Consider the following 23,897-nt stretch of genomic DNA (forward strand, 5'->3'; position numbering starts at 1 on the left):
GTTAGGAAAGAAAAAATGGTGTCGGTTGTCCTTTAAAGTGTCCCAAAAACTGCCACAAAATGATCTCGAAACTGGGCAGATTCAGAAAGTGGCGTCCCGTGGTTTGTGACATCACACCAGGATACTCCTTCACAAACTGCCTTGCTCCAGAATCAAAACAATGGCTTCAGAGAGTTCAGATTCACAGAATATGCTTTCTTGTTAGTCATCCAGTTATGAATGTGATTCAAACAGTTCTGAAGAGGAAAGCATAAATGTTTGCAATCGATTAAAGAAGTCCTTCCGGATCAATTCCAGCCGTTTGGACTCCAATATAGTCCCAGAAAATGCACAAGATGGCGCCCGAGCTCTGTTGGAAATGGGCTGATTTGTCCGCTGAGAATTTGTGTCAACTTACAACTTCATTTATGCGTGTTACCGCAATTGGCTGCGACACACCGCGATTCACCATTGCGTTATTTATGAAGTTTTCCTTCTAATGTCGCCATCAACACTGTGTTTTCAGATGAAAGCAGTACCCAAAATGCATTGCGTGTCGCTTTCTCGGTCAGGGGACTTCCCTCCGTGACGTCAATGCAACGGTGGTGAGCTCCCAAGAGAGAAACTGTTATTCTTTGGGGAGGGCGTCGGGAGAACAAAAACTAACAGCAGAGTTTGAGTCTGGAATTGTGAGAGTTGCGCTTGTTCTATGTCTTGTTTCTTTGTCACCGACTTTGAATTCCACACTTTTCTTTCTTCCCTTTATAGTCGCGTCTCATCATTTGTTTTGCAAGCGACGCCTGGCGCCTGTTTGATTTAGCGAGCGTTTGTCCGACTGCCTGTTGTCGTCGTCGACAGCGCCTCTGCCGAGGCTTTGTTTCCTTCGGCTTCATGTCTTAAAGGACAGCGACACCATTTTTCTGTTTCCTAACTGACATCAGAAAAACGTTTTAGAGCATCTAAAATGCCCAAAACACGCAGGCTGATATTTTTAGTCAAATGCAAAACACCAATAAAAATAACTTCGTGTCCCAAAACTGCCACAAAATGAACTCGGAACTGGGCAGATTCAGAAAGTCCCGCCCCCTTTATCTGTTAGCTGTCTGTCTGGTTATCTAGCTATCTATACGTGTCTGGCTGGCTATCTAGCTAGCTCTTAGCTATATGGCTGTCTGGCTATCTAGATATCAAGTAGCTATCTATTAGCTATGTATTAGCTGACTGGATTGTTTTCTATCTATTTGAGTTATTTTCAGGTTGAGTGAACGCTGCCGTGTGTGGCTGACACTGCGCAACCACTGGTAGGTCGAATGCTAACATGCTAAGGATGGCTACGCTAACATTTCTAACACATCCTGTGATGTAAAGTTACCTTGAGAGTTTTGAAAGGCGTTTATCAATGAAATGTATTATTATTAGTATTATTGTTATTATTATTATTATTATTATTAGCTATCTATTAGCTAGCTAGATAGCTAGCTTTCTATCGATTTGGGTTACTTCCGGGTTGAGTGTACACTGGCGCGTGTGGCTGCCGCTGCTCAACCACTCGTAGGTCGAATGCTAACATGCTAGGGATGGCTACGCTAACATTTCTAACTTATCCTGTCACGGTAAGTAACCTTGAGAATTTTGAAAGGCGCTTAGAAATGAAATGGATTATTATTATTATTATTATTATTAACTATCTATTAGCTAGCTAGCTAGCTTTCTATCGATTTGAGTTACTTCTGGATTGAGTGTATGCTGGCACGTGTGGCTGCTGCTGCTCAACCACTGGTAGGTTGACTGCTAACATGCTAGGAATGGCTACGCTAACTTTTCAAACTTATCCTGTGATTGTAAAGTGACCTTGAGAGTTTTGAAAGGCGCTTAGAAATGAAACGTGTGTTATATTACCCTCTTCGCACTGCTGCCCGCTGTATCCGGGCACACACTGGCAGCTGAAGGAGCCCCACTCTCCGTGGCAGCGTCCGCGGCGTCCGCAGGACGAATAGCCCATGTTGACGCAGCTGCCGTCGGTGGTTTGGCAGCCCGGCGAGCTGGACTGCGAGTCAGCCGGGGAGCTCAGATCGTAAAGCTGCGGAGTGAGAACTTGTTGTTTTTGAGCCTCAAAGTGTATAATCTTGACGGTGTCTCGCACTTGACTCGAATAATTTAATGTTCTGGTCTTTGGTTTTGGTTTTGAGTGGCAACACAAACCAATCAGAGTGAGCCCGCAGCCTTTTTTAAGATGCAAATCAGGTCTTGCGGCTTGTATTAAAAAAAATAATAAAATAAAACAACTAACTGAATACATGAATCAGTAAATAAATGTGTTTTTTTAATGGCTGACAGCAGACACTGATCTTGTTTACACGAACCCTGACATGACATCCACTTTCTATGCTTTATGTTCTCTGCTGCTTACTTTTTTTGATTTATGACTCAACATTTTTTGCCCCGGCTTCTACCGCGGTTTCACGGATCAATGCCTAAGAAGTCCACAGTAGTGAGGCAGTCAACTGAAGGGGAAAAAATAAAAATAAAAAGACATCCGTACACTCAAAAAGAACAGCTGAGTTCATAAAACTGAAAGAGAATCAAAGTGGGTCAGTTTTTGGCTGGTCTACAATAGCCACAGTTACTTTGGTACAGTGATACCTTGGTTTACGAACCCCTTGAACTCCTCCGAACTTTTTGGTTTATGAACGTTAAAATTATGAAAATTTTACCTTGGCATACGAACTATTTTTCGGGACACACACGGAGCGCCACAGTGAGTGATGTGTCGTTCGCGAACAAGCCCGTTCTCCGAACAAGAAAATGGCAGTCGGCTCATTTTTGTACTTTATTCTCCCGCCCCCAGTCTTCGGTTAAAGCCACGTGATTGGTCAAGAACGCAGCAGTCGGGGGCGATGGTTTAAACATTAAAGAGACAGGCAGACGACAGAGAGAGAGTGAGAATATGGATAGAAAACAGTGAAATTTGGACTAGTTTCTACTTTGATAGTTCAAAGGCAGAGTGTAGATTGCAAGGTTAAAATTCCCAACAATCAGGCTCCACAAATAACCCGCACAAGCCATCTGTACACTTGATGCAAAAAGCTATCAACCCAGCTAAACAGAACACAATTGATGAGGAACTAGGTAAAATTATCACACCTACAATGGATCATTCCTCAATATGGTGATAGAAGAAGGCTATGTTCCTCATCAAGTGTTTGTTACGAATGAAACCGTCCACTCCATTCCATCGTCATCAAAGACCATCACAAAGGTAAATAAAACGACTTTATTAAACCGCACAGTTTGTTTCTTTAATTATAATACCATAGCACGTTTATTATACATAAAATAAAGTATATTTTGTGTAGTTTTAAGGCTTAGAAAGTAGAAAATTATGTTTTATGGCGACCTAGGAACGGATTATTTTCATATTAATGGTTTCCTATGGGAAATTAATTTTTGGAATACACACTTTTCACCTTACACACTCTGTCTGGGAACCAGTTAAGTTCGTAAGCCAAGGTATGTATCACTGTATTGCTTCTGAGTAAAGAGTTGAGGCGAAAACCCAGACTGGGTCAAGACCTGCCGGCAGTTGCAACAATGTCACGACAAAGGCTGACTAAGATTCTGGCAAAATCTGAACTTTGACTGATTGAGACAATCAAGACAAAGATGGAAAGAAAACCCAGCAGAGTTCAGATACCACGACCAACTTTGAGTCAGGACAAAGACGTTAAGAGGCGCACTCAAGACCTGAACACGTTAAGACTGAGACAAGACTTCTCCCAAAGACGGGCAGTGTACGTGGAGACTCTAGACCAGGGGTGGGAAAACTTGACTCGCAGGCCACGATGGGTTCTAAAATTTGATAGAGGGGCCGAGCCAGGAGCATTTGTAGGGAGTGTTTGGGCCGGATATACTAAAGCATTAAATGTAGTGTGTGGAAAACTCATAGTGCAGTAAAAACACTACAGAACACGGGTTATTTGTGGAGCCTGATTGATGGGAATGTTAACCTTGCAGTCTACACTCTGCCTTTGAACTATCAAAGTTGAAACAAGTCCAAATTTCACTGTTTTCTGTCCATTTTGTTACTCTCTGTCGTCTGCCTGTTTCTTTAATGGTTAAACCACCTCCCCTCACTGCTACGTTCTTGACCAATCATATGGCTTGAACCGAAGACTGGGGGCGGAGAATAGAGGACCAAAACAAGCCGGCTGCCATTTTCTTTTAGGAGAATGGGCTCGTGAACGACACGTCACTCATCGTGGCAGCTCCGTGTGTATCCCGAAAAATAGTTCGTATGCCAAGGTAAAATTTTCATAAATGTAACCTTCGTAAACCGAAAAGTTCGTAAGCCAAGGGGTTCGTAAAAACCGAGGTATCACTGTAGCTGAAAATGTCGCAGAGTCTTGAAACCGTCGTAGTAATTTACTCTTTCTCTGTGCGGGCATTTACCCGCGACGCATTCAAGTAACAAGTTAGCTCGTCAAGCACATGTTGAACTGGTGAACTCAAACAATAATTAGCCTGGTTGTAAATTGAGTCTTGCGGGACTTCAAGTCAAATACAGTAAGTTCCAATTTGCATCGCAGAGTCGTCGTATGATTCCTGTAACTTTCCGGTCTGCAATAACGTTGCGTGGCTGTTGTTTTTGTCCCATTTACCTTACTGTCCACAACGAGGTTGCGTAGGCATCCCGTGAAGTGTTTGTGTTGAAGTTGCGGGTAAATGTAGGGAATGTCCTCGTTGACTCCGCCCAGTTGCAACACTTGACTTGTGTTCAGGTATCTGCAAAGTCCATGTGAAAAGGCTTTAGCATATCATGACAACCAGTCGCTAGCGTCAAGTGGCAATGAACATTGTCAAATGTCACGACAACTTGTGAAATACTCGCAAAGAACTGCTGTGGGACACAGCTCACGCTCAGACGCTCACGTGCTGACTTATTGGACAAGACTCAGGCTTCTGATGTCATCCATGAGGCCACACCCCAATTTAAACAGGAAATACAGTCATTAAATTTTACACTAAAACTTAACGTCTGTGTAAGCTCTCAGTCGTACAGGAGTGGTCCATCGATGAGAAGGTTTCTTCAGCCGTCATCTGTACTTCTTTGAAGGCACCGGACGTTTCACTTCTTATCCAAGAGGCTTCGAACTAAAATCTTTTGCTGGTAGTTTTGGCCCTAGATATATATGCCTACTGTCCAGACGTGGCGGTGGAGACTCTGCTATGGTTGGTCCCTGCTCTCAGGTTGGGGGGAGCAGAGGACTACTCCCTGCGGCTAAACTGATTACTTCTATTGTCCTGACTGATTACTTATATTGTCCTGCCTGAGTATGGGGTCTACGACCGGCCTGATTGCCCCATTTGATCTGGTATCACCTCATCAGCATAACTAAGCCTATGTTGCCTAAGAAGTCAGTTGTAGGAACGATCCAAATTGAACCTCACTCAATCATGGCGATTTAGTGAAGGGTTTTGCTGTTTTATGAAAATAGCTTCTTTTACTCCGCTTTCAAACCATCTAGTCCTCTGCTCCCCTTAACCTGAGAGCCAAAGAAGTACAGATGACGGCTGAAGAAACCTTCTCATCGATGGAACACTCCGGTACGACTGTGAGCTTACACAGACGTTTTAACTGACTTTGTTTTATGATTATTTTTATACGGTACATTTTTTTTGATATGACTAACAATAAAATGTGAGGCATACCGGTCAGTGTTGGGCGTGGTGCCGGTGACTTCGCAAGACGAGTGATCCTCGGTGGTTAGCCAACTTCCCAGACCTTCCATTTCCGTGATGGCCGCCCCAGAGCAGCGGTCCAGGGTGAAGCGAACTTCCTGAATGGGAGGGGCAAAAGAATGATGTCACCACGGCGTAAGTTTGGCTTTTAAATTTCAGTTTCAAGCATGAGTTTGGGAATTCTAACTAGGGTTAGAGTTTCAAATTCAGGGGTACAGTGATACCTGGGTTTACTAACCCCTTGGCTCACGAACTTTTTGGTTTACGAACGTTAAAATTATGAAAATTTAACCTTGGTATACAAACTATTTTTCGGGATACACACGGAGCCCCAAAATGAGTGATGTGTCGTTCAAAATATGGGTAGTTGCGGTGACCGAAACATGACAGGATCAACCATAATATTAATCTGACACTGACCTATCCACGACGTCACGAAAAGGGGGCGGGACTTTCTGAAAAAGCCCAATTCGCAGCTCAATTTTTTTGCAGATTTTGGACACTTTAAGTCATTTTTATTGGTGTTTTGCATTTGACTAAAAATATCATACTGCGTGTTTTGGGTATTTTGGATGCTATAAAACGTTTTTCTGATGTCAGTTAAAAAATAAAAAAGTGACGTCGGTTGCCCTTTAAAAGAGAACCGACCCCTTTTTTTTGTTTCCTAACAAACATCAGAAAAAGGTTTTATAGCATCCAAAATACCCAAAACATGCAGTATGATATTTTTAGTCAAATGCAAAACACCAATAAAACCACCACATAAATAACATAACTCCGTCTGCATATTTCCACCTCCGCAATATCAATCGTCTAAGTTCCTTCTCTCACCCCTCACAACACTGCTATCCTCATTCACAGTCTCGTCACCTCCCGTATCGATTATTGTAACTCACTTTTTTTCGGGGTCAATCAAAAATGTCATCCATAATCTTGCCCCTCCCTATCTTTCTGAGCTGTTTCAAATCTCTGTTCCCTCTCGTCCCCTCAGATCCTCTACCTCCCTCCACCTCTGTATGCCCTCTGCGCCGTCTCACCACGATGGCGTGAAGAGCTTTCAGCCGCTGCGTTCCCAAACTCTGGAACTCACTTCCACCTCACATCCGTAACATTGACTCCCATCCTACTTTCAAATCTCACCTCAAAACCCACCTGTTTAAATTTGCTTTCATGGTCTAGTTTAATCTGCTGTTTTATTAATTATTGTTTTATTCATGATTTGATTGTTTTATGTATTGTTTTTACTGTAAATTGTCCTTTGGTGTCCAGAAAGGCGCTTGTAAATTAAATGTATTATTATTCTTATTATTATAAAATAAAGTGTCCCAAAACTGCCACAAAATGAGCTTGGAACTGGTGAGATTCAGAAAGTCCCACCCCCTTGTTCGTGACATCACACCAGGATACTCCTTCACAAACTGCTTTGCTCCAGAATCAAAACAATGGCTTCAGAGAGTTCAGATCGGAAGAAGATGCTTTCTTGTTACTCATCCAGTTATGAATATGATTCAAATAGTTCTGAAGAGGAAAGCATACATGTTTGCAATCGATTAAAGAAGTCGTTCCGGATCATTTCGAGCCGTCTGGACTCCAATGTAGCGACCAGAAAATGCACAAGATGGCGCACAAGCTCCGGTGAAAATTGGCTGATTTGTCTGCTTGAAATTTGTGTCAACTTACACCTTCTTTATGCGTGTTACCGCAATTGGCTGCATCACAAAACGATTCACCATGGCGTTATTGATGTCGTTTTCCTTCTAATTTCGCCATTAACACTGTGTTTTCAGATGAAAAAAAGTACCCAAAATGCATTGTGTGTGGCTTTCTCGGTCAGGGGTGTTCCAGACGTGACGTCACGTCAGGCATCATCAAATTGCCGTAGGTGTCAGTTGTCTTTTAACTCATTCGCTGCCATTGCCAAATTTATTCAGGAATTGAAAATATGATGTAGAGCGCCATTCCCGAATTAGTTGGTGTTTTGTTTTTTTCATGCTTGGGTGCCCGTAAAGCACTGGCCATGGCCTCTGGCAATGTTTTTTTTTCTTTCCACAAGGGGGCAGTATTTCTTTTTTTTCCAATGTTAGTTCTTTGTTACAGCTTCAGCTGTTGTCAAAGCGCTATATTAATCAATATGTATGTATTGTATTGTATTGTATTTTGTACAGCCGCCCCCATTTCAAGCTCAGATACCAGAGCCATATAACTTAGGAATTAACTATTTATTTTCTCATCATGGAAGAGAGCCTAAGGTTTCTTACACTGCATTGAATGTTTATGCAGTCCTAAAGCTCAATAATCCGTGGGTCCTGGAATTGAAGTGACAATGACAAAAGCCCTGGCACTGGAGTGGACCCATTTTTGCACATTGTCTGCCAGTGAATGAGTTAATGTCATGGAAATACCACTAACGAAAGTAGTTGCTGCCTCTTACGCTGAGTCTGATTGAATTGATTGTATTTTGGACATCTGCCCCCATTTCGTCCTCAGATAAGTCCAGACCCATACAACTTAGGAATTAACTATGATGGAAGAGAGTCTAAGGTTTCTTACACTGCATTGAATGTTTATGCAGTCCTAAAGCTCAATATTGTGTGGGTCCTACATTTGGAGTGAAAATGACAAAAACCAATCAACGCCCACAAGCGTTTGTCCCAAAAAAAAGGCCTCATCTACAATAGAAGACTCACTCAACCGTATTTGGAGTCAGCCAGTCCTCCATGAAGCCTCTCCAGCTGGTGCAAAAGGCTGCTGCTTGTCTCTTGACTGGTACTCGTAAGAGGGAGCATATAACTCATAGGCTAGCATCCCTCTACATTTTAGAGTTCTTTTCAAGATCTTATGATTTGTCTTCAAATCTTTAAAGGACAACTGACACCTCCGGACAAGTTGCGTCTGTAATTTGTAACATGACTTCAAATGACTTCTACTGAGCGTATTTGACAAAGACTCCACCGCATATTGCGTTATTTTACCTTTTAAGGGCAATCTGAGGTGAAGAGACACAGCCTGTTAAACTGTCATCTTGATGTAGTCGATCTGGCCTTGGACTAATTTACAACTTGGTAAACTCTTTCACAGGTTGAGGTCATTAGCCAGGTTACAAATATATCATTTCATTGGAAGGGCAACCAAATAAAATGTCTATGTTCTGTTGGTTTATGGATATTGGTGCTTGAGATGTCCAGGGGCGTGGTATTCAAATCAAGAAGACTATGTTTGACCAATGCATCACTTCAATGTGTTCGAGCCTCTGTTCACAGTGTCCGACTGAACATCTCTGACCTTAAACACGCTACTTTTTTTTCAAATATATTAAGTTAGCTAGCTAAGTTTGCTAGCTTTGCAAATTTCCCCATTGTGGGACGCATAAAGGTTTTCTGATTCTGATAACTAATAGATAGCCAGCTAGCTAGCTAGTTAGACAGCTAATAGATAGCTAGCTAGGTATCTTGCTAGGTAGCCAGCAAAGGTGACCCCGTTCAACCGGGAATAACTCAAATAGATACAGTTAAATAAAATGTCTATGTTTCGTTGTTTTATAGTTGTTGGTGCTTGGGACGTTCAGGGGCGTGATTTAAAAATCAAGAAGACTATGTTTAACGAATGTTTCACTTTAATTTGTTCGAGCCTTTGTTCACAGTGTCCGACTTAACATATCTGACATTAAAAATGCTACTTTTTTTAAAAAAAACATCAAGTTAGCTAGCTAACTTTGCTAGCTTTGCAAATTTCCTCATTGTGGGACGAATAAAGGTTTTCTGATTCTGATAACTAATAGATAGCCAGCTAGCTAACTAGTAAGACAGCAAATAGATAGCAAATAGATAGCTAGCTAGGTAGCCAGCAACGGTGACCCCGTTCAACCAGGAATAACTCAAATAGATACAGTTGAATAAAATGTCTATGTTTCGTTGTTTTATAGTTGTTGGTGCTTGGGACATTCAGGGGCGTGATTTAAAAATCAAGAAGACTGTGTTTTACGAATGTTTCACTTTAATTTGTTCGAGCCTTTGTTCACAGTGTCCGACTTAACATATCTGACATTAAAAATGCTACTTTTTTTAAAAAAAAACATCAAGTTAGCTAGCTAACTTTGCTAGCTTTGGAAATTTCCTCATTGTGGGACGAATAAAGGTTTTCTGATTCTGATAACTAATAGATAGCCAGCTAGCTAACTAGTAAGACAGCAAATAGATAGCAAATAGATAGCTAGCTAGGTAGCCAGCAACGGTGACCCCGTTCAACCAGGAATAACTCAAATAGATACAGTTGAATAAAATGTCTATGTTTCGTTGTTTTATAGTTGTTGGTGCTTGGGACATTCAGGGGCGTGATTTAAAAATCAAGAAGACTGTGTTTTACGAATGTTTCACTTCAATGTGTTCAAGCCTTTGTTCGTAGTGTCCGACTAAACATCTCTGACATTAAATACGCTACTTTTTTCACGCATTGCCTGTTAGTCAAAGGCGTGTCTTGATTGGCTGCTGGGAGACGAGTAAAAAAAAAAAAAAAAAAAAACCCTCGAAAGGAATCAAAGCGAAAAAATAAGACTGAAAAATGAGGGCAGGCAAGCGGCGCGTGACGTTGTGCCTCAGAGGTGAACAGCTGTCCTCCCGTCCCATGACCTGATTGGATGATAATAAAATTCTTCTTGGCTGGGAGTGTGGCGTTCGAGTGCCAAAGCAACACAACCCAATATTTGGAAGGGGCCAAAGAGTGGCCAACGGCAGGGGGCCTATTTCAAGTCAAGCGACTGTTTGAAAAATGGATGCAATTTACTGAAGCGCGATCGTCGTGGACACTGAAGGCCTGCGATTTTTCAGCAAATACTCAACTCAAGTGTATTTCTCGAGCATTTTCGAAGAGACAAGCTGTGTACAAAGTGCTCTATGAGGACTATTATTATATACGAGGAATAAAATAGTCACAAATATAGTAGAAAGCAACAAGGAATAAAACAAAAATACATTCTGAATCATGCGGAGTCAAATGCCAAAGAGTACTAGTGAGTTTTAAAGAGGCGGGTTTTACAAACGGGCAGCGAGGGGGCTTGCCCAATGTTCAGTTTCAGGTCATTCCAGAGAGTGGGAACAGCACCGGAAAATGCTTGACTGACTCTGAGCCTCCGTTTACTTTTTGGCCCGTCTAATAATATCTGGTCAGCAGACCTAAGGTGTATGAAAGTATGTAGGGGTGGATGAGCGAGGAGAGGTCAGGAGGAGCGAGACCATTTAAACGACAACCGGCACCATTTTTTTTCTTTCCTAACTGACATTATCGATGAAAAGGTTTCTTCAGCCGTCATCTGTACTTTTTTGAAGGTTTCGGACGTTTCGCCTCCCATCCAAGAGGCTTCGTCAGCGAACTAAAGTCTGACTGGTCGTATCGGCCCTATTTATATATCCCTAATGTCCAGACATGGCGGCGCCGGACACAGCAATGATAGGTCCCTACTCTCAGGTTGGGGGGAGCAGAGGACCACTCCCTGTGGCCCCACTGATTGTTCCTACATTCCTGACTAACGACTGGCCTATTTGCCCCACTCCCTCCGGTATCACCTCATCAGCATTAATATACCGGTGAATTGCGAGACATCTGCGCGTCACTTCCCTGGGAGATTTGACAACCTCCATTCAACAAATAAAGAGATTTGACAAACTCTTTACGTTCCTTCCGTGACGTCATGTAAGGCATCATCATCAACTCGAAAACAATACTTCCTGAATATTCAGCGTGAGTCTTAAAAGGTAAAATATAGCTATATGTGGTGGAATCTTTGTAAAATACGCTCAGTAGAAGTCATTTGAAGTCATTTTACAAATGATGGACGCAACTTGTACGAAGGTGTCGGTTGTCCTTTAAATGTTAACCCCCCACCCTTTCAAAACAAAACAAATCCCTGACTTCATATGAACACCACCAGAGTATAAACATAACAGATGAGGAGGTGAATGTTTGCACTTTACAAACGACCCTGATGAACACTCTTAAGGAACTCTTTCATCATAAAATGCATTAATTAAAAAAAATACAACTATTACGACTACTATACAGTACATTTCATTTCTTTCATTACAATACAATAGCACATTTATTATACATAAAATAAGATATATTTTGTGTAGTTCTCGGGCTTATTTCGTAGACAATTGTGTTTTACAGGGAACAGATTATTCTCATTTTAATGGTTTATTATGGGAAATAAATGTTTGGCAGATTAAATTTTTTGATCTCAGGCAACAGAAGAGGTTATAAAACGTCTGTTAATTTGGATGAATGAAAATCAGCTAGCAGGGGACAGTGTGAGTGAGGGTATTATCGCCCAAAAACCAAGAGGACACAAAAGAAAATGACGGTCGAGCAAAAGAAGGAGATCATCGAAAAACGCGGCCGAGGTGTGCGTTTGTGTGACTTAGCGTCCCGGTAGCATTACGCTAAGTCGAACATTGCTACGTTACACCTCAATATCAAGATAACAAGTCAATAAAAACATCCGTCCATCTCAGAGTACAACCAAAAGTACCGTCATGTGTTGCGGAGTCTTTAAGTTGATGTCAAACATTGAAAAATAAACTGGGTTTTGTTCCTAGTTGCCATGGTTACGACTCAAGAAGGGCAGATGGATATAAAAAAGATATCTTTGGTAACATTTGTATTTGTTGGCGTCCCTTTGTTGTACCGCCTGTTTTTGCTTATTTTATGCAAACGAGCACCTGATCCAAGGAAATTGCAGCGACGGGCATCTGTGTTGAAACGTCCTTATTATTAATGACTCGATGGCCCTTTTGTAAGAAATATTAAAAATGATAGAAAACAAGATTGGAGCCATGTTTTGCAATCCAGCCTAAATCTAGCAGTGCTTTGAATGACATGACAAAACTGAAGGAAAACATTCACCTTCCCTGTCCTATTTTAAACCACAGATGTAAAAACCCTTAATTTGAAACCCCAACCACGTCTTGAATCAATAATAATAATAATAATAATAATAATAATAATAATAATAATAATAATAATAATAATACAGTGATACCTTGGCTTACAAACTTAATTGTTTCCCAGACAGAGTGCGTAAGGCGAAAAGTGTGTATCCCAAAAATTAACTTCCCAGAGGAAACCATTAAAATGAGATTAATCCGTTCCCAGGTGCCCATGAAACATCATTTTCTACTTTTTTCTACTTCTACCACGTGATTGGTCATGAACGCAGCAGTGAGGGTGGGGGTGGGGGGGGTTACAGACAGAGAGCGAGTGAAGCCATTCTCCAAAAAAAGAAAAGGGATGCCGAAAACATTAAAAGACATTAAACATTAAAGAGACAGGCAGACGACAGAGAGAGAGATAATGGACAGAAAACAGTGACATTTGGACTTGTTTCAACTTTGATAGTTCAAAGGCAGAGTGTAGACTGTAAGGTTAAAATTCCCATCAATCAGGCGCCGCAAATAACCCGCACAGGCCATCTGTACACTTGATGCAAAAAGCTATCAACCCAGCGAAACAGAAGACAATTGATGAGGAACAGGGTAAAATTATGGCAGAGAAAGCACCTACAAGGGATCATTCCTCAAGATGGTAAAAGAAGAAGGCTACGTTCCTCATCAAGTGTTTAATGCTAATGAAAGCGGCCACTCCAAGCTATCAACGACCATCACAAATAAAAACGACTTTATTATATAGTACAGTTTATTTCTTTAATTATAACACCATAGCCACTATTACCATTTTGTCACTCTCTCTCTGTCGTCTGCCTGTCTCTTTAATGTTTAAACCACCTCCCCTCACTGCTGCATTCTTGACCAATCACGTGGCTTTAACCTAAGACTGGGGGCTGGGAATAGAGGAGAAAAACAGTTGGCTGCCATTTTCTTGTTAGGAGAACGGGCTCGTTCACATCTATTTGAGTCATTCCGGGTTGAGTGAACGCTGGCGCGTGTGACTGCCGCTGCTCACCCACAGAAAAAAAAGTTAAACTGTGACTGTAAAGTGACCTTGAGAGTTTTGAAAGGGGCTTACAAATGAAAAGTATTATTATTAGTATTATTATTATTATTATTTTGCTGTTCAGTTTGTTTTTTCTTCCCGCCATTGTATTTAATAAGCATAGTGTGCCTTTGTTGTAAGCATCAACAAAACAAAAAAATAACGATGTTTCATCCATAGAAAAAAAAAGCAACATAAAGCGTCTTTTGTCCACACAAAAGACAACAAGATTTTTGTCAAGATCGACTTTTGTTCATTGTTCTTTTTCTATCTTTAGAGAAAGAACGTTTGTCGCCTTGAGTCTTTTGCATTGTGAGATCTTTCCTCGACAATGTAGGGAACAAAGAGGAGCGTCTCATTCAGATACAGTTTTACGAACGCTTTACAACTTCCGAACTTACGAGCATTAAAGGACAACCGACACAATTTTTTTGTTTCCTAACTGACATCAGAAAACCGTTTTATAGCATCTAAAATACCCAAAACACGCACGTGATCTGTTTAGCTGGGTTGATAGCTCTTTGCATCAAGTGTACAGATGGCTTGTGCGGGTTATTTGTGGAGCCTGATTGATGGGATATTTTAACCTTGCAGTCTACACTCTGCCTTTGAACTATCAAAGTTGAAATGAGTCCAAATTTCAATGTTTTCTATTCATTTTGTCACTTGCTATACCCAAAAACGTTTCGGGTATAGCAAAATACCCAAAACACGCAGGCTGATATTTTTAGTCCTTTGCAAAACACCAATAAAAATGACTTAAAGTGTCCCAAAACTGCCACAAAATGAGCTCGGAACTGGCGAGATTCAGAAACTCCCGCCCCCTTGTTCGTGACATCACGCCAGGATACTCCTTCACAAACTGCCTTGCTCCAGAATCAAAACAATGGCTTAAGAGAGTTCAGATTCGGAGACGTTGCTTTCTTGTTACTCATCCAGTTATGAATATAATTCATATAGTTCTGAAGAGGAAAGCATACATGTTTGCAATCAATTAAAGAAGTCTTTCCGTCTCAATTCGAGCCGTCTGGACTCCAGTGTCGATTTGTAACCTGGCTAATGAGCTCTTCCTGTAAAAAGGTTTACCAAGTACTAAATTAGTCCAAGGCCAGATCTCCTACATGAAGATGGCAGTTTAACAGGCCGTGTCTGTTCGCCTTGGATTGACCTGAGATTTTCTGTGCTTCCATTGTGGGCCTTGCGTTCTGCGGCATGAAACCTTTAAATATGATCACTTCTATTCTGTCGATGAAAACATAGTCTTCTTGATTTGAATGGCACACCCCAGAACGTCCCAAGCACCAACAACCATAAACCAACAGAACATGGACATTTTAATGGGTTGTCTTTCCATGAAGTGATATATTTGTAACCTGGCTAATGAACTCTTCCAGTGAAGGAGTTTACTAAGTACTAAATTACTCCAAGGTCAGATCTCCTACATGAAGATGCCAGTTTAATCCGTCATTCAAATCGTCATTCAAATTTGTTTTTCTTCATTTAGGTATCTGGCGGTGCGACCCACCTTGCTGTTGCTGCGGACGTCCAGTCGATGCCAGCGTCGGTCGGCCACGTTGACGTTGCCAGGCAACTGTAACACCACCGTGCCGGAGCCGTGGTTGATTTTAAGCGTGGGGGTCCCACTGATTAGTTCTGAGGGCAGAAAGGGAGAAGAAATACGGGTTAAGATCCTTTCCAATGAGTACAGTCGCAAAGCACTGATTAATAATTTGTGTAACCCCTATTTATGGTGAGTGAAATACAGTGATACCTCGGTTTACGAACACCTTGGCTTACGAACTTTTCGGTTTATGAACGTTAAATTTATGAAAAGTTTACCTTGGCATACAAACTATTTTTCGGGATACACACGGAGCGCCACAATGAGTGAAGTGTCGTTCGCGACAAGCACGTTCTCCTAACAAGAAAATGGCAGCCAACTGTTTTTATCCTCTATCCCCCACCCCCAGTCTTCGGTTAAAGCCACGTGATTGGTCAAGAACGCAGCAGTGAGGGGTGGTGGTTTAAACATTAAGGAGACAGGAAGACGACAGAGAGAGAGTGACTAAATGGATACAAAACAGTGAAATATGAACTTGTTTCAACGTTGATAGTTCAAAGGCAAAGTGTAGACTGCAAGGTTAAAATATCCCATCAATCATGCTCCACAAATAACCCGCACAAGCCAACCATACACTTGATGCAAAAAGCTATCGACCCAGCTTAACAGAGCGCAATTGATAAGGGACTAGGTAAAATTATCGCAGAGAAAGCATCGCATGTGGCTGCCGCTGCTCACCCGCAGAAAAAAAATATTCTGTGTCCTGGCTATCTAACTATCCAGTAGCTATCTATTGGCTATCTATTAGCTGACTGGATAGCTTTCTCTCTATTTGAGTTATTTCCATGTTGAGTGAACACTGGCGCATGTGGCTGGCGCCGCGCAACCACTGGTAGGTCGAATGCTAACATGCTAGGGATGGCTACGCTAACATATCTAACTTATCCTGTGACTGTAAAGTGACCTTGAGAGTTTTGAAAGGCGTTTATCAATGAAATGCATGATCATTATTATTATTATTATTATTATTATTATTATAATACGGATACGGATTGTTTTTCAGCATTTTTGACCACGACATTCATCAAGGAGGAGACTGTGCTGAGCGGTTGCGCCTTTTCGGCAACATGAATATGCCAGTACTGTTTTTGAATGGGAGGAATGTCTGTGCCATTCGACTGCCATCACTGGACACCAAATGGGCCATTGTGCTTTTTTTGCGCCTGTAATGGGCAGCATCTTCACAGCCCCGCTTTGTTTAGCGGAAAGGTCAGTGCTGTTGGAAAGTCTGCGGCTGGATGGATGCATGGCTTGAGGAACCCGCGATAAGAAGAAAGGAGCGTCAGCGCAGAGCGCCGATGCGTATGTGGAACTGTTGCGGCTTGGAATTGAAGCAGATTTATGTGGAACAGGAGATGTGAGACAATGTCTTTTCGTCAATGGATGCTACAGCTGCAGGTTTGCTTTCAACATTTAGCTTGTAGTCGATGTGCACATTCCACCATGATGTCCCTGATCCACTGGTGGAAAGACGCTTTGATCCTCTCCTCTTTCATCTAGAACTGCGTCATGTCATTACAAAGAGGGTACAGCAAGTCCTGAAGAATGAATGTCTCTCTGTGTCTTTGTTTTGTCATATTGTCTCTATGCTGTCATATTATTTGTTATTTAGTTTTTTTTTCTTTTGACTTCAAGACGGCGCCCCGATAGTGGCTGCCTTTCCAGCAGCTCATGTATTTTGTTTTTCTACTTTCATTCCTTTCATCACTTTGCTGCTGTGAAATGTAAATTTCTCCACTGTGAGACTAATAAAGGCAAATCCAATCCAATCCAATCCAATCCAATTATTATTATTATTATTATTATTATTATTATTATTATTATTATTTGTAATTCCCAAATAGGCAGCTTGGGCGCCATCTTGTGCATTTTCTGGGACGCTACAATGGAGTCCTTACGGGTCGAATTGATATGGGAGGACTTCTTTAATCGATTGCAAACATGTATGCTTTCCTCTTCAGAACGATCTGAATCATATTCATAACTGGATGAGTGACAAGAAAGCATCTTCTCCCAATCTGAAGCCATTGTTTTGATTCTAGAGCAAGGCAAAGATGTCTTGGGGTGACGTCACGAACAAGGGGGCGGGACCTTCTGAAACTGGCCACTTCCGGTTTCAAATTGAAGTACTTTTTACACACTTTAAGTCATTTTCATTGGTGTTTTGCATTTTACTAAAAATATCACACAGCGTATTTTGGTATTTTAGATGCTATAAAACATTTTTCTGATGTCAGTTAGGAAACAAAAAAAATGGTGTCGGTTGTTCTTTAAATGTACAAAGAAGAATTGATTGTCATTGTCTGCATGGTTTTGCTTCTCTTCTTGGCTCTGGTGAATCCCCAGACCTTCCCCAAGTTGGTTTTTGTACCCCAAATTCATCACCAAGCCACGAATCATCTCGACCAAACGACCCACAGACAAACCTGCCTTCTCAACTGACCACTCACTTACCACTACGTGACATGACGACACAACCAAGCTACAACCCGCCGACCTTACAATCGACTGACCTGCCAATCAACCACTGACCTATCCAGACAGTCAACCCAACCAAGCGCCCGTCCGTACACGTCCGTCCGCTAAGAACCGAATCTTGTCTCATCTGCCGTGCAGCATCTTTCGCAGAGCGCTCTGCCGCTTTTCTTCTTTTCCCTTCCTGCCACTATCTCTTCCACACAGTGTTATGAAAACAAGTGAGAAAGGTGACTCAACTCTAAGCAGGAGACGGCATTGAAGAGCTCTCCAGCCAGCCGGCGAGACCTCAATTGATCCTCACGCCCGCTTTGGAAGCTTTTCATGTTGCGATAGGCCGGCTCAGAAAAAGAGATGGCGCAGAGTGACGGTAAAGACAGGATTGAAGAAATCTTTTGTGCGTTTGGAGAAAGGCGCCAAGTGTAAGAAAAGTCAAAAGTTGAACGCCAAGTTAACGGCGTTCAGTGAACTTTGCCTCATCATGTGTAGCTCCAGGTTAGTCTACTAGTACAGTGATACATTGGTTTACAAACTTAATTGCTTCCCAGACAGAGTGTATAAGGCGAAAAGTGTATATCCCCAAAATTAATTTCCCATAGGACACCATTAAGATGAGAATAATCCGTTCCCAGGTCCCCATAAAACATCATTTTGTACTATTTTCTAAACCGACGTCATTTTTTTGTTTCTTAATTGACATCAGAAAAATGTTTTATAGCATCTAAAATACCCAAAACATGCATTGATATTTTTATTCAAATGCAAAACACCAATAAAAATGACTTAAAGTGTCCAAAATCTGCAAAAAAATGAGCTGCGAATTGGGCATTTGCAGAAAGTCCCGCCCCCAGTTCGTGACGTCACGCCAAGACGTCTTGCATTGCTGGAGAATCAAAACAATTGCTTCAGATTCGGAGAAGATGCTTTCTTGTGACACAACCAGTTATGAATATGATTCAATAGTTCTGAAGAGGAAAGCACACATGTTTGCAATTGATTAAAGAAGTCCTTCCGTGTCATTTTGAGGCATGCACAGTGCAATGCGTCCCAGAAAAGAGCCAGAAGAGGGCGACCAAGTTCCATATAAGGAATTAATCAGCCCGTTTCCACAGGCTGATAAATTCCTTATATGGAGCTTGGTCGCCCTCTTCTGGCTCTTTTTGCTGCAACATGACGTTTTCAGACCAAACAAGCACAGCAAAATACATTGACGTGATGGAAGTCACTGCTACAATGTGTCCTTTTTTTTCGGTCAGAGTCGTTCCTTCAGTGACGTCACGTACGGACTCGTCACCAACTCAAAAACAAGACTTCCGGAATATTCAGCACCAGTCTTAAAACGTAAAATATAGCTATATGCGATGGAATCTTTGTAAAATACGCTCAGTAGAAGTAATTTGAAGCCAACTTGTCCGGAGACGTCGGTTGTCCTTTAAAACTACACCAAATAAAACGTAGCCCTCTTCTTTCACCATCTTGAGGAATGATCCCTAGTAGGTGCTTTCTCTGCGATAATTTTACCTAGTTCCTCATCAATTGTGTTCTGTTTAGCTGGGTTGATAGCTTTTTGCATCAAGTGTACAGATGGCTTGTGCGGGTTATTTGTGGAGCCTGATTGCTGGGAATTTTAACCTTGCAGCCTACACTCGACTACACTTGAAACGAGTCCAAATGCCTGTCTCTTTAATGTTTAAACCGCCTCCCCTCACTGCTGCGTTCTTGACCAATCACGTGGCTTTAACCGAAGACTAGGGTCGGGGAATAGAGGAAAAAAAAAAGTCGGCTGCCATTTTCTTTTTTGTAGAACAGGGCTTATTCGTAAACGACACATCACACTGTGGCGCTCCGTGTGTATCCCGAAAAATAGTTTGTATGCCAAGGTAAAATTTTCATAAATTGAACATTCGTTAACCGAAAGGTTTGCAAGCCAAGGGGTTCGTAAACCAAGGTATCGCTGTAATCTGCGATGTAGCGATGACGCACTTGCATGGTCAATTTCTATCTAGCGGCGGTTGGCTGTTTGCAACTATTTCAAGGCGCTACCAGGTGCTCTCTTTGTGGAAACGAACATATTGAATCAAACGTCCTCATTCGTCATGGCCTGACATTTTCCGAACTGCCTGTTTATTTTTTCCTCCCGCTTAGCCGCATCGCCGTTATTCTTTTCCACTCTGTCCGCCCTCCCGATTTACTCAAATGGGAAATTAAAAGTTAATGAAGTGTTGCAAACCTCGCCGCCGTCAGTGGTCGTAGTGAGCTCGACGCAAGAGAGGGGAGACGGGGAGGATGCGTGTTATCTGGTAGTTACAAATCACAGGGGCGGAGGGGGTTAATGCAGGGGTCGGCAATCTATGGCTCGCGAGCCTTTTGATAAAACTAGCGTAATTTCCGGACGAAAAAACGCAGCAACCATTTTTACATACATAAAACGCACCTAACTAGCTAACTGGCTCACTCCCCCACTGGCGAACAACTGACGACCATACCAGGCTAACTGGCACTGGCTAACAAACTGGCCAAAAAAACTGGCTACCAGGCTAACTACCTAAGTGGCTAATGAATTGGCTAACTGGCAACCTAGGTAACTGGCTAAAATATCACAGGATAACAAACTGGCTACCAGGCTAACTGGCCAACTACCTCACTGGCTAACAACCCAGGTCACTTTCAACATAACCACAACTCCCTCACTAGCTAACAACTGGCTACCATACCAGGCTAACTGGCTAACAACCTCACTGGCTAACAAACTGACCAAAAAACCGGCTACCAGGCTAATTGGCTAAGTACCTCACTGGCTAATGAATTGGCTAACTGGCAACCTAGCTAATAATCTCACTGGCTAACAAACTGGCTACCAGGTGAACTGGCTAATTACCTCACTGGCTAACAACCCAGGTAACTTGCAACATAACTAGCAGGCTAACTACTTCACTAACTAACTAACCAGCTAACTGGCTAACTCTCTTACTAACTAACAAGTGGCTACCATACCGGGGTAACTGGCTAACAACCTCACTGGCTAACAAACATGCCAAAAAACTGTCTATCAGGCAACCTGGTTAACTTCATCACTAGATAACAACCCAGATAACTCGCAACCTAGCTAGCTGGCTTACTACCTCACTAAATGACAAACTAGCTAAGTTGCTAACTCCTTCAATGGCTAAAAAATGGCTACCATACCAGGCTAACTGCCTAACAACCTTACTGGCTATCAAACTGGCCAAAAAAAACTGGCTAACAGGCGACCTGGCTAACTTCCTCACTGGCTAACAACCCAGCTAACTTGCAACCTAGCTATCTGGCTAAATACCTCACTAACTAACGAACTAACTAGCTAAGTGGCTAACTCCCCCAATGGCTAACAACTGGCTACCATACCAGGGTAACTGGCACTAAGTAACAAACTGGCAAAAAATGGCGACCAGGCTAAATGGCTAAGTACCTCACTGGCTAATGAATTGGCCAACTGGCAACCTAGTTAACTGACTAAAAATCTCACTGGCTAACAAACCGGCTACCAGGCTACCTACCTCACTGGCTAACAAGCTAGCTAACTGAACAAACAAAGCACAGGGGTTGCAGGCCTTGGCTATCAAACTGGCCAAAAAACTGGCTAACAGGCGACCTGGCTAACTTCCTCACTGGCTAACAACCCAGCTAACTTGAGCCATTAACTCTTTGAACTCTTTCAACAGTAGCCAAAATGGAACTGTTTCGTGCCACTTAGCAGTTTTTTTGACAACGATACTAGTGCAGCGTGTTCTACCGGAAACAAATTCCTTGTGTGTCCTACATACTTGGCAATAAAGATGATTCTGATTCTGATTCTGATGAGAAGGGGGGGAAAATGGTAAAATCAAAACAAAAGCAAGAAAATGCCCGTGTGAAGGAGACGGATTGAAGGGGGCTCCAATATTGCAACAACTCACAGAAGAGGAGCTTATTTTGCCAGACACGCGATACGCATCCTGAACACAAGACTGCACACGTGCGCACACGCTATCAGTTCTGCCGCAATAAGCGTGTAATCTCTTCTCTCCCAATGGACCAAGACTGGATGTGGGGTGTGCGTGTGCTGGATAAGGAGTGAGGGGACGATCAAAGTCAGGTCATCCATCAGTCAATCAATTATTTGTTTAGCGAGCTAGCCAGTGAAGTACTTATCCAGTTAGCCTGGTTGACAGTTAGCCAGTTAGTTAGCCAGTAAGGTAGGCCAGCTAGCTAGGTTGCAAGTTAGATGAGTTGTTAACCAGTGAGGAAGTCAGCCAGGTCGCCTGGTATCCCGTTTTTTGGCCAGTTTTTTTAACCAGTGAGGTTGTTAACCAGTTATCATGGTATGGTAGCCAGTTGTTAGCCAGTGAGGGAGTTAGCCACTTAGCTAGATGGTTAGTTCATGAGGTAGTGAGCCTGGTCGCCTGGTAGCCAGTTTTTTGGCGAATTTGTTAGCCAGTGAGGTTGTTAGTCAGCTCGGCTGGTATGGTAGCTAGTTGTTAGCCAGTAAGTGAGTTAGCCACTTAGATAGTTAGTTAGTTAGTTATTTAGTTAGTTAGTGAGGTAGTTAGCAAGCTAGCTAGGTTGCAAGTTAGCTGAGTTGTTAACCAGTGAGGGTATCCAGTGTTTTGGCCAGTTTGTTAGCCAGTGAGGTTGTTAGCCAGTTGGGCTGGTATGGTAGCCAGTTTTTAGTCAGTAAGGGAGTTATCCACTTAGCTAGTTAGTTAGTTAGTGAGGTAGTTAGCCAGGCGTGATGTCACGAACAAGGGGGCGGAACTTTCTGAATCTGCCTAGTTCCGAGCTCGTTTTGCGGCAGTTTTGGAACACTTTATTCTTCTTCTTATTAATAATAATAATAATAATAATAATAATACATTTAATTCATAAGCACCTTTCAAAATTCTCAAGGTCACTTTACAGTCACAGGATCGGTTTTTCTGCGTGTGAGAAGCGGCAGCCACATGCGCCAGTGTTCACTCAACCCGGAAGTAACTCAAATAGATAGAAAGCTAGCCAGCTAGCTAACAGATAGCCAGCTGGACAGTTATCAAACTAGCTAGATAGCCATGTAGCTAATAAATAGCCAGCTACATAGCTAGCTAGACGGATACCCAATAGATACCAAATAGATAGCCAGCTAGACAGCTAGCTAACCAGCTAGATAGCTGTATAGCTAATAAATAGCCAGCTACATAGCTACATGTCCTTTAAGTCATTTTTATTGGTGTTTTGCATTTGACTAAAAATATCAACCTGCGTGTTTTGGGTATTTTAGATGCTATAAAATGTTTTTCTGATGTCAGTTAGGAAAGAAAAAAAAATGGTGTCGGTTGTCCTTTAAAGGCAGTTCATATTCTGGCCAATGGAAGCAACCGTTATGAGAATCTGTCTTCCCTTTATTGTCAATTTAAGGCATTGCTCCATTCTGCGCTTAATAAGGTCGTGTTGCATTCACTGACCTCGGTTTGGCCTCACGTCGCAGCAAGACCAACGCAATTCCTTGTACGCGCTTGCTTTCATGTTACCGTCACTTTAATTCATTGGAGGATTGAGGGATTCGGCGGATTTAAGAGTTATGCGACGATTGAAATGACTGTGCACACATTAGTTTCTTACATTCACTTGATATCGTGTGGATATTGATTAGCAGAAATCCAATCGTTTACTGCCACCCAAGTATTGATTGGGTCAAGTACCTTTTTGAACAAGTGTGTGTTGGTGGAGGGTCTCGTGAATCCATTCAATAATAATAATAATAATAATAATAATAATACATTTCATTTAGAAGCGCCTTTCAAAACTCCCAAGGTCACTTTACAGTCACAGGATCAGGTTTACTGTGGGTGAGCAGCGGCAGCCACATGCGCCAGCGTTTACTCAAACCGGAAGGAACTCAAATAGATAGGAAGCTAGCTAGCAAGCTAATAGATAGCTACTACTACTACTAATATTAATAGCTAGCAAGCTAATAGATAGCTACTACTACTACAACTAATATTAATACATTGTATTTATAAGCACCTTTCAAAACTCTCAAGGACATAGCTAATAGCTAGCTAGCTTTAAGATTAGCGGCAAGTTGATTAACTCATTCACTGCCATT

General features: G+C 42.0%; 1 protein-coding gene across 1 annotated transcript in view; it reads right to left on the reverse strand.

The window, feature by feature from the left end:
- The window catches only part of LOC148899998 (neural-cadherin), a 297,995-nt gene that overhangs the window by 33,577 nt on the left and 240,521 nt on the right, over positions 1–23,897 (reverse strand). Inside the window, 4 exon segments of the mRNA XM_088991547.1 lie at positions 1,879–2,059; positions 4,638–4,761; positions 5,689–5,816; positions 15,227–15,354. Coding sequence (XP_088847673.1) covers positions 1,879–2,059; positions 4,638–4,761; positions 5,689–5,816; positions 15,227–15,354 — 561 coding nt within the window.

The sequence above is a fragment of the Hippocampus bargibanti genome, linkage group LG03, assembly GCF_051943395.1.
Source record: "Hippocampus bargibanti isolate YZ-2025 linkage group LG03, ASM5194339v1, whole genome shotgun sequence".
In the NCBI taxonomy this organism is placed as follows: Eukaryota; Metazoa; Chordata; class Actinopteri; order Syngnathiformes; family Syngnathidae; genus Hippocampus; species Hippocampus bargibanti.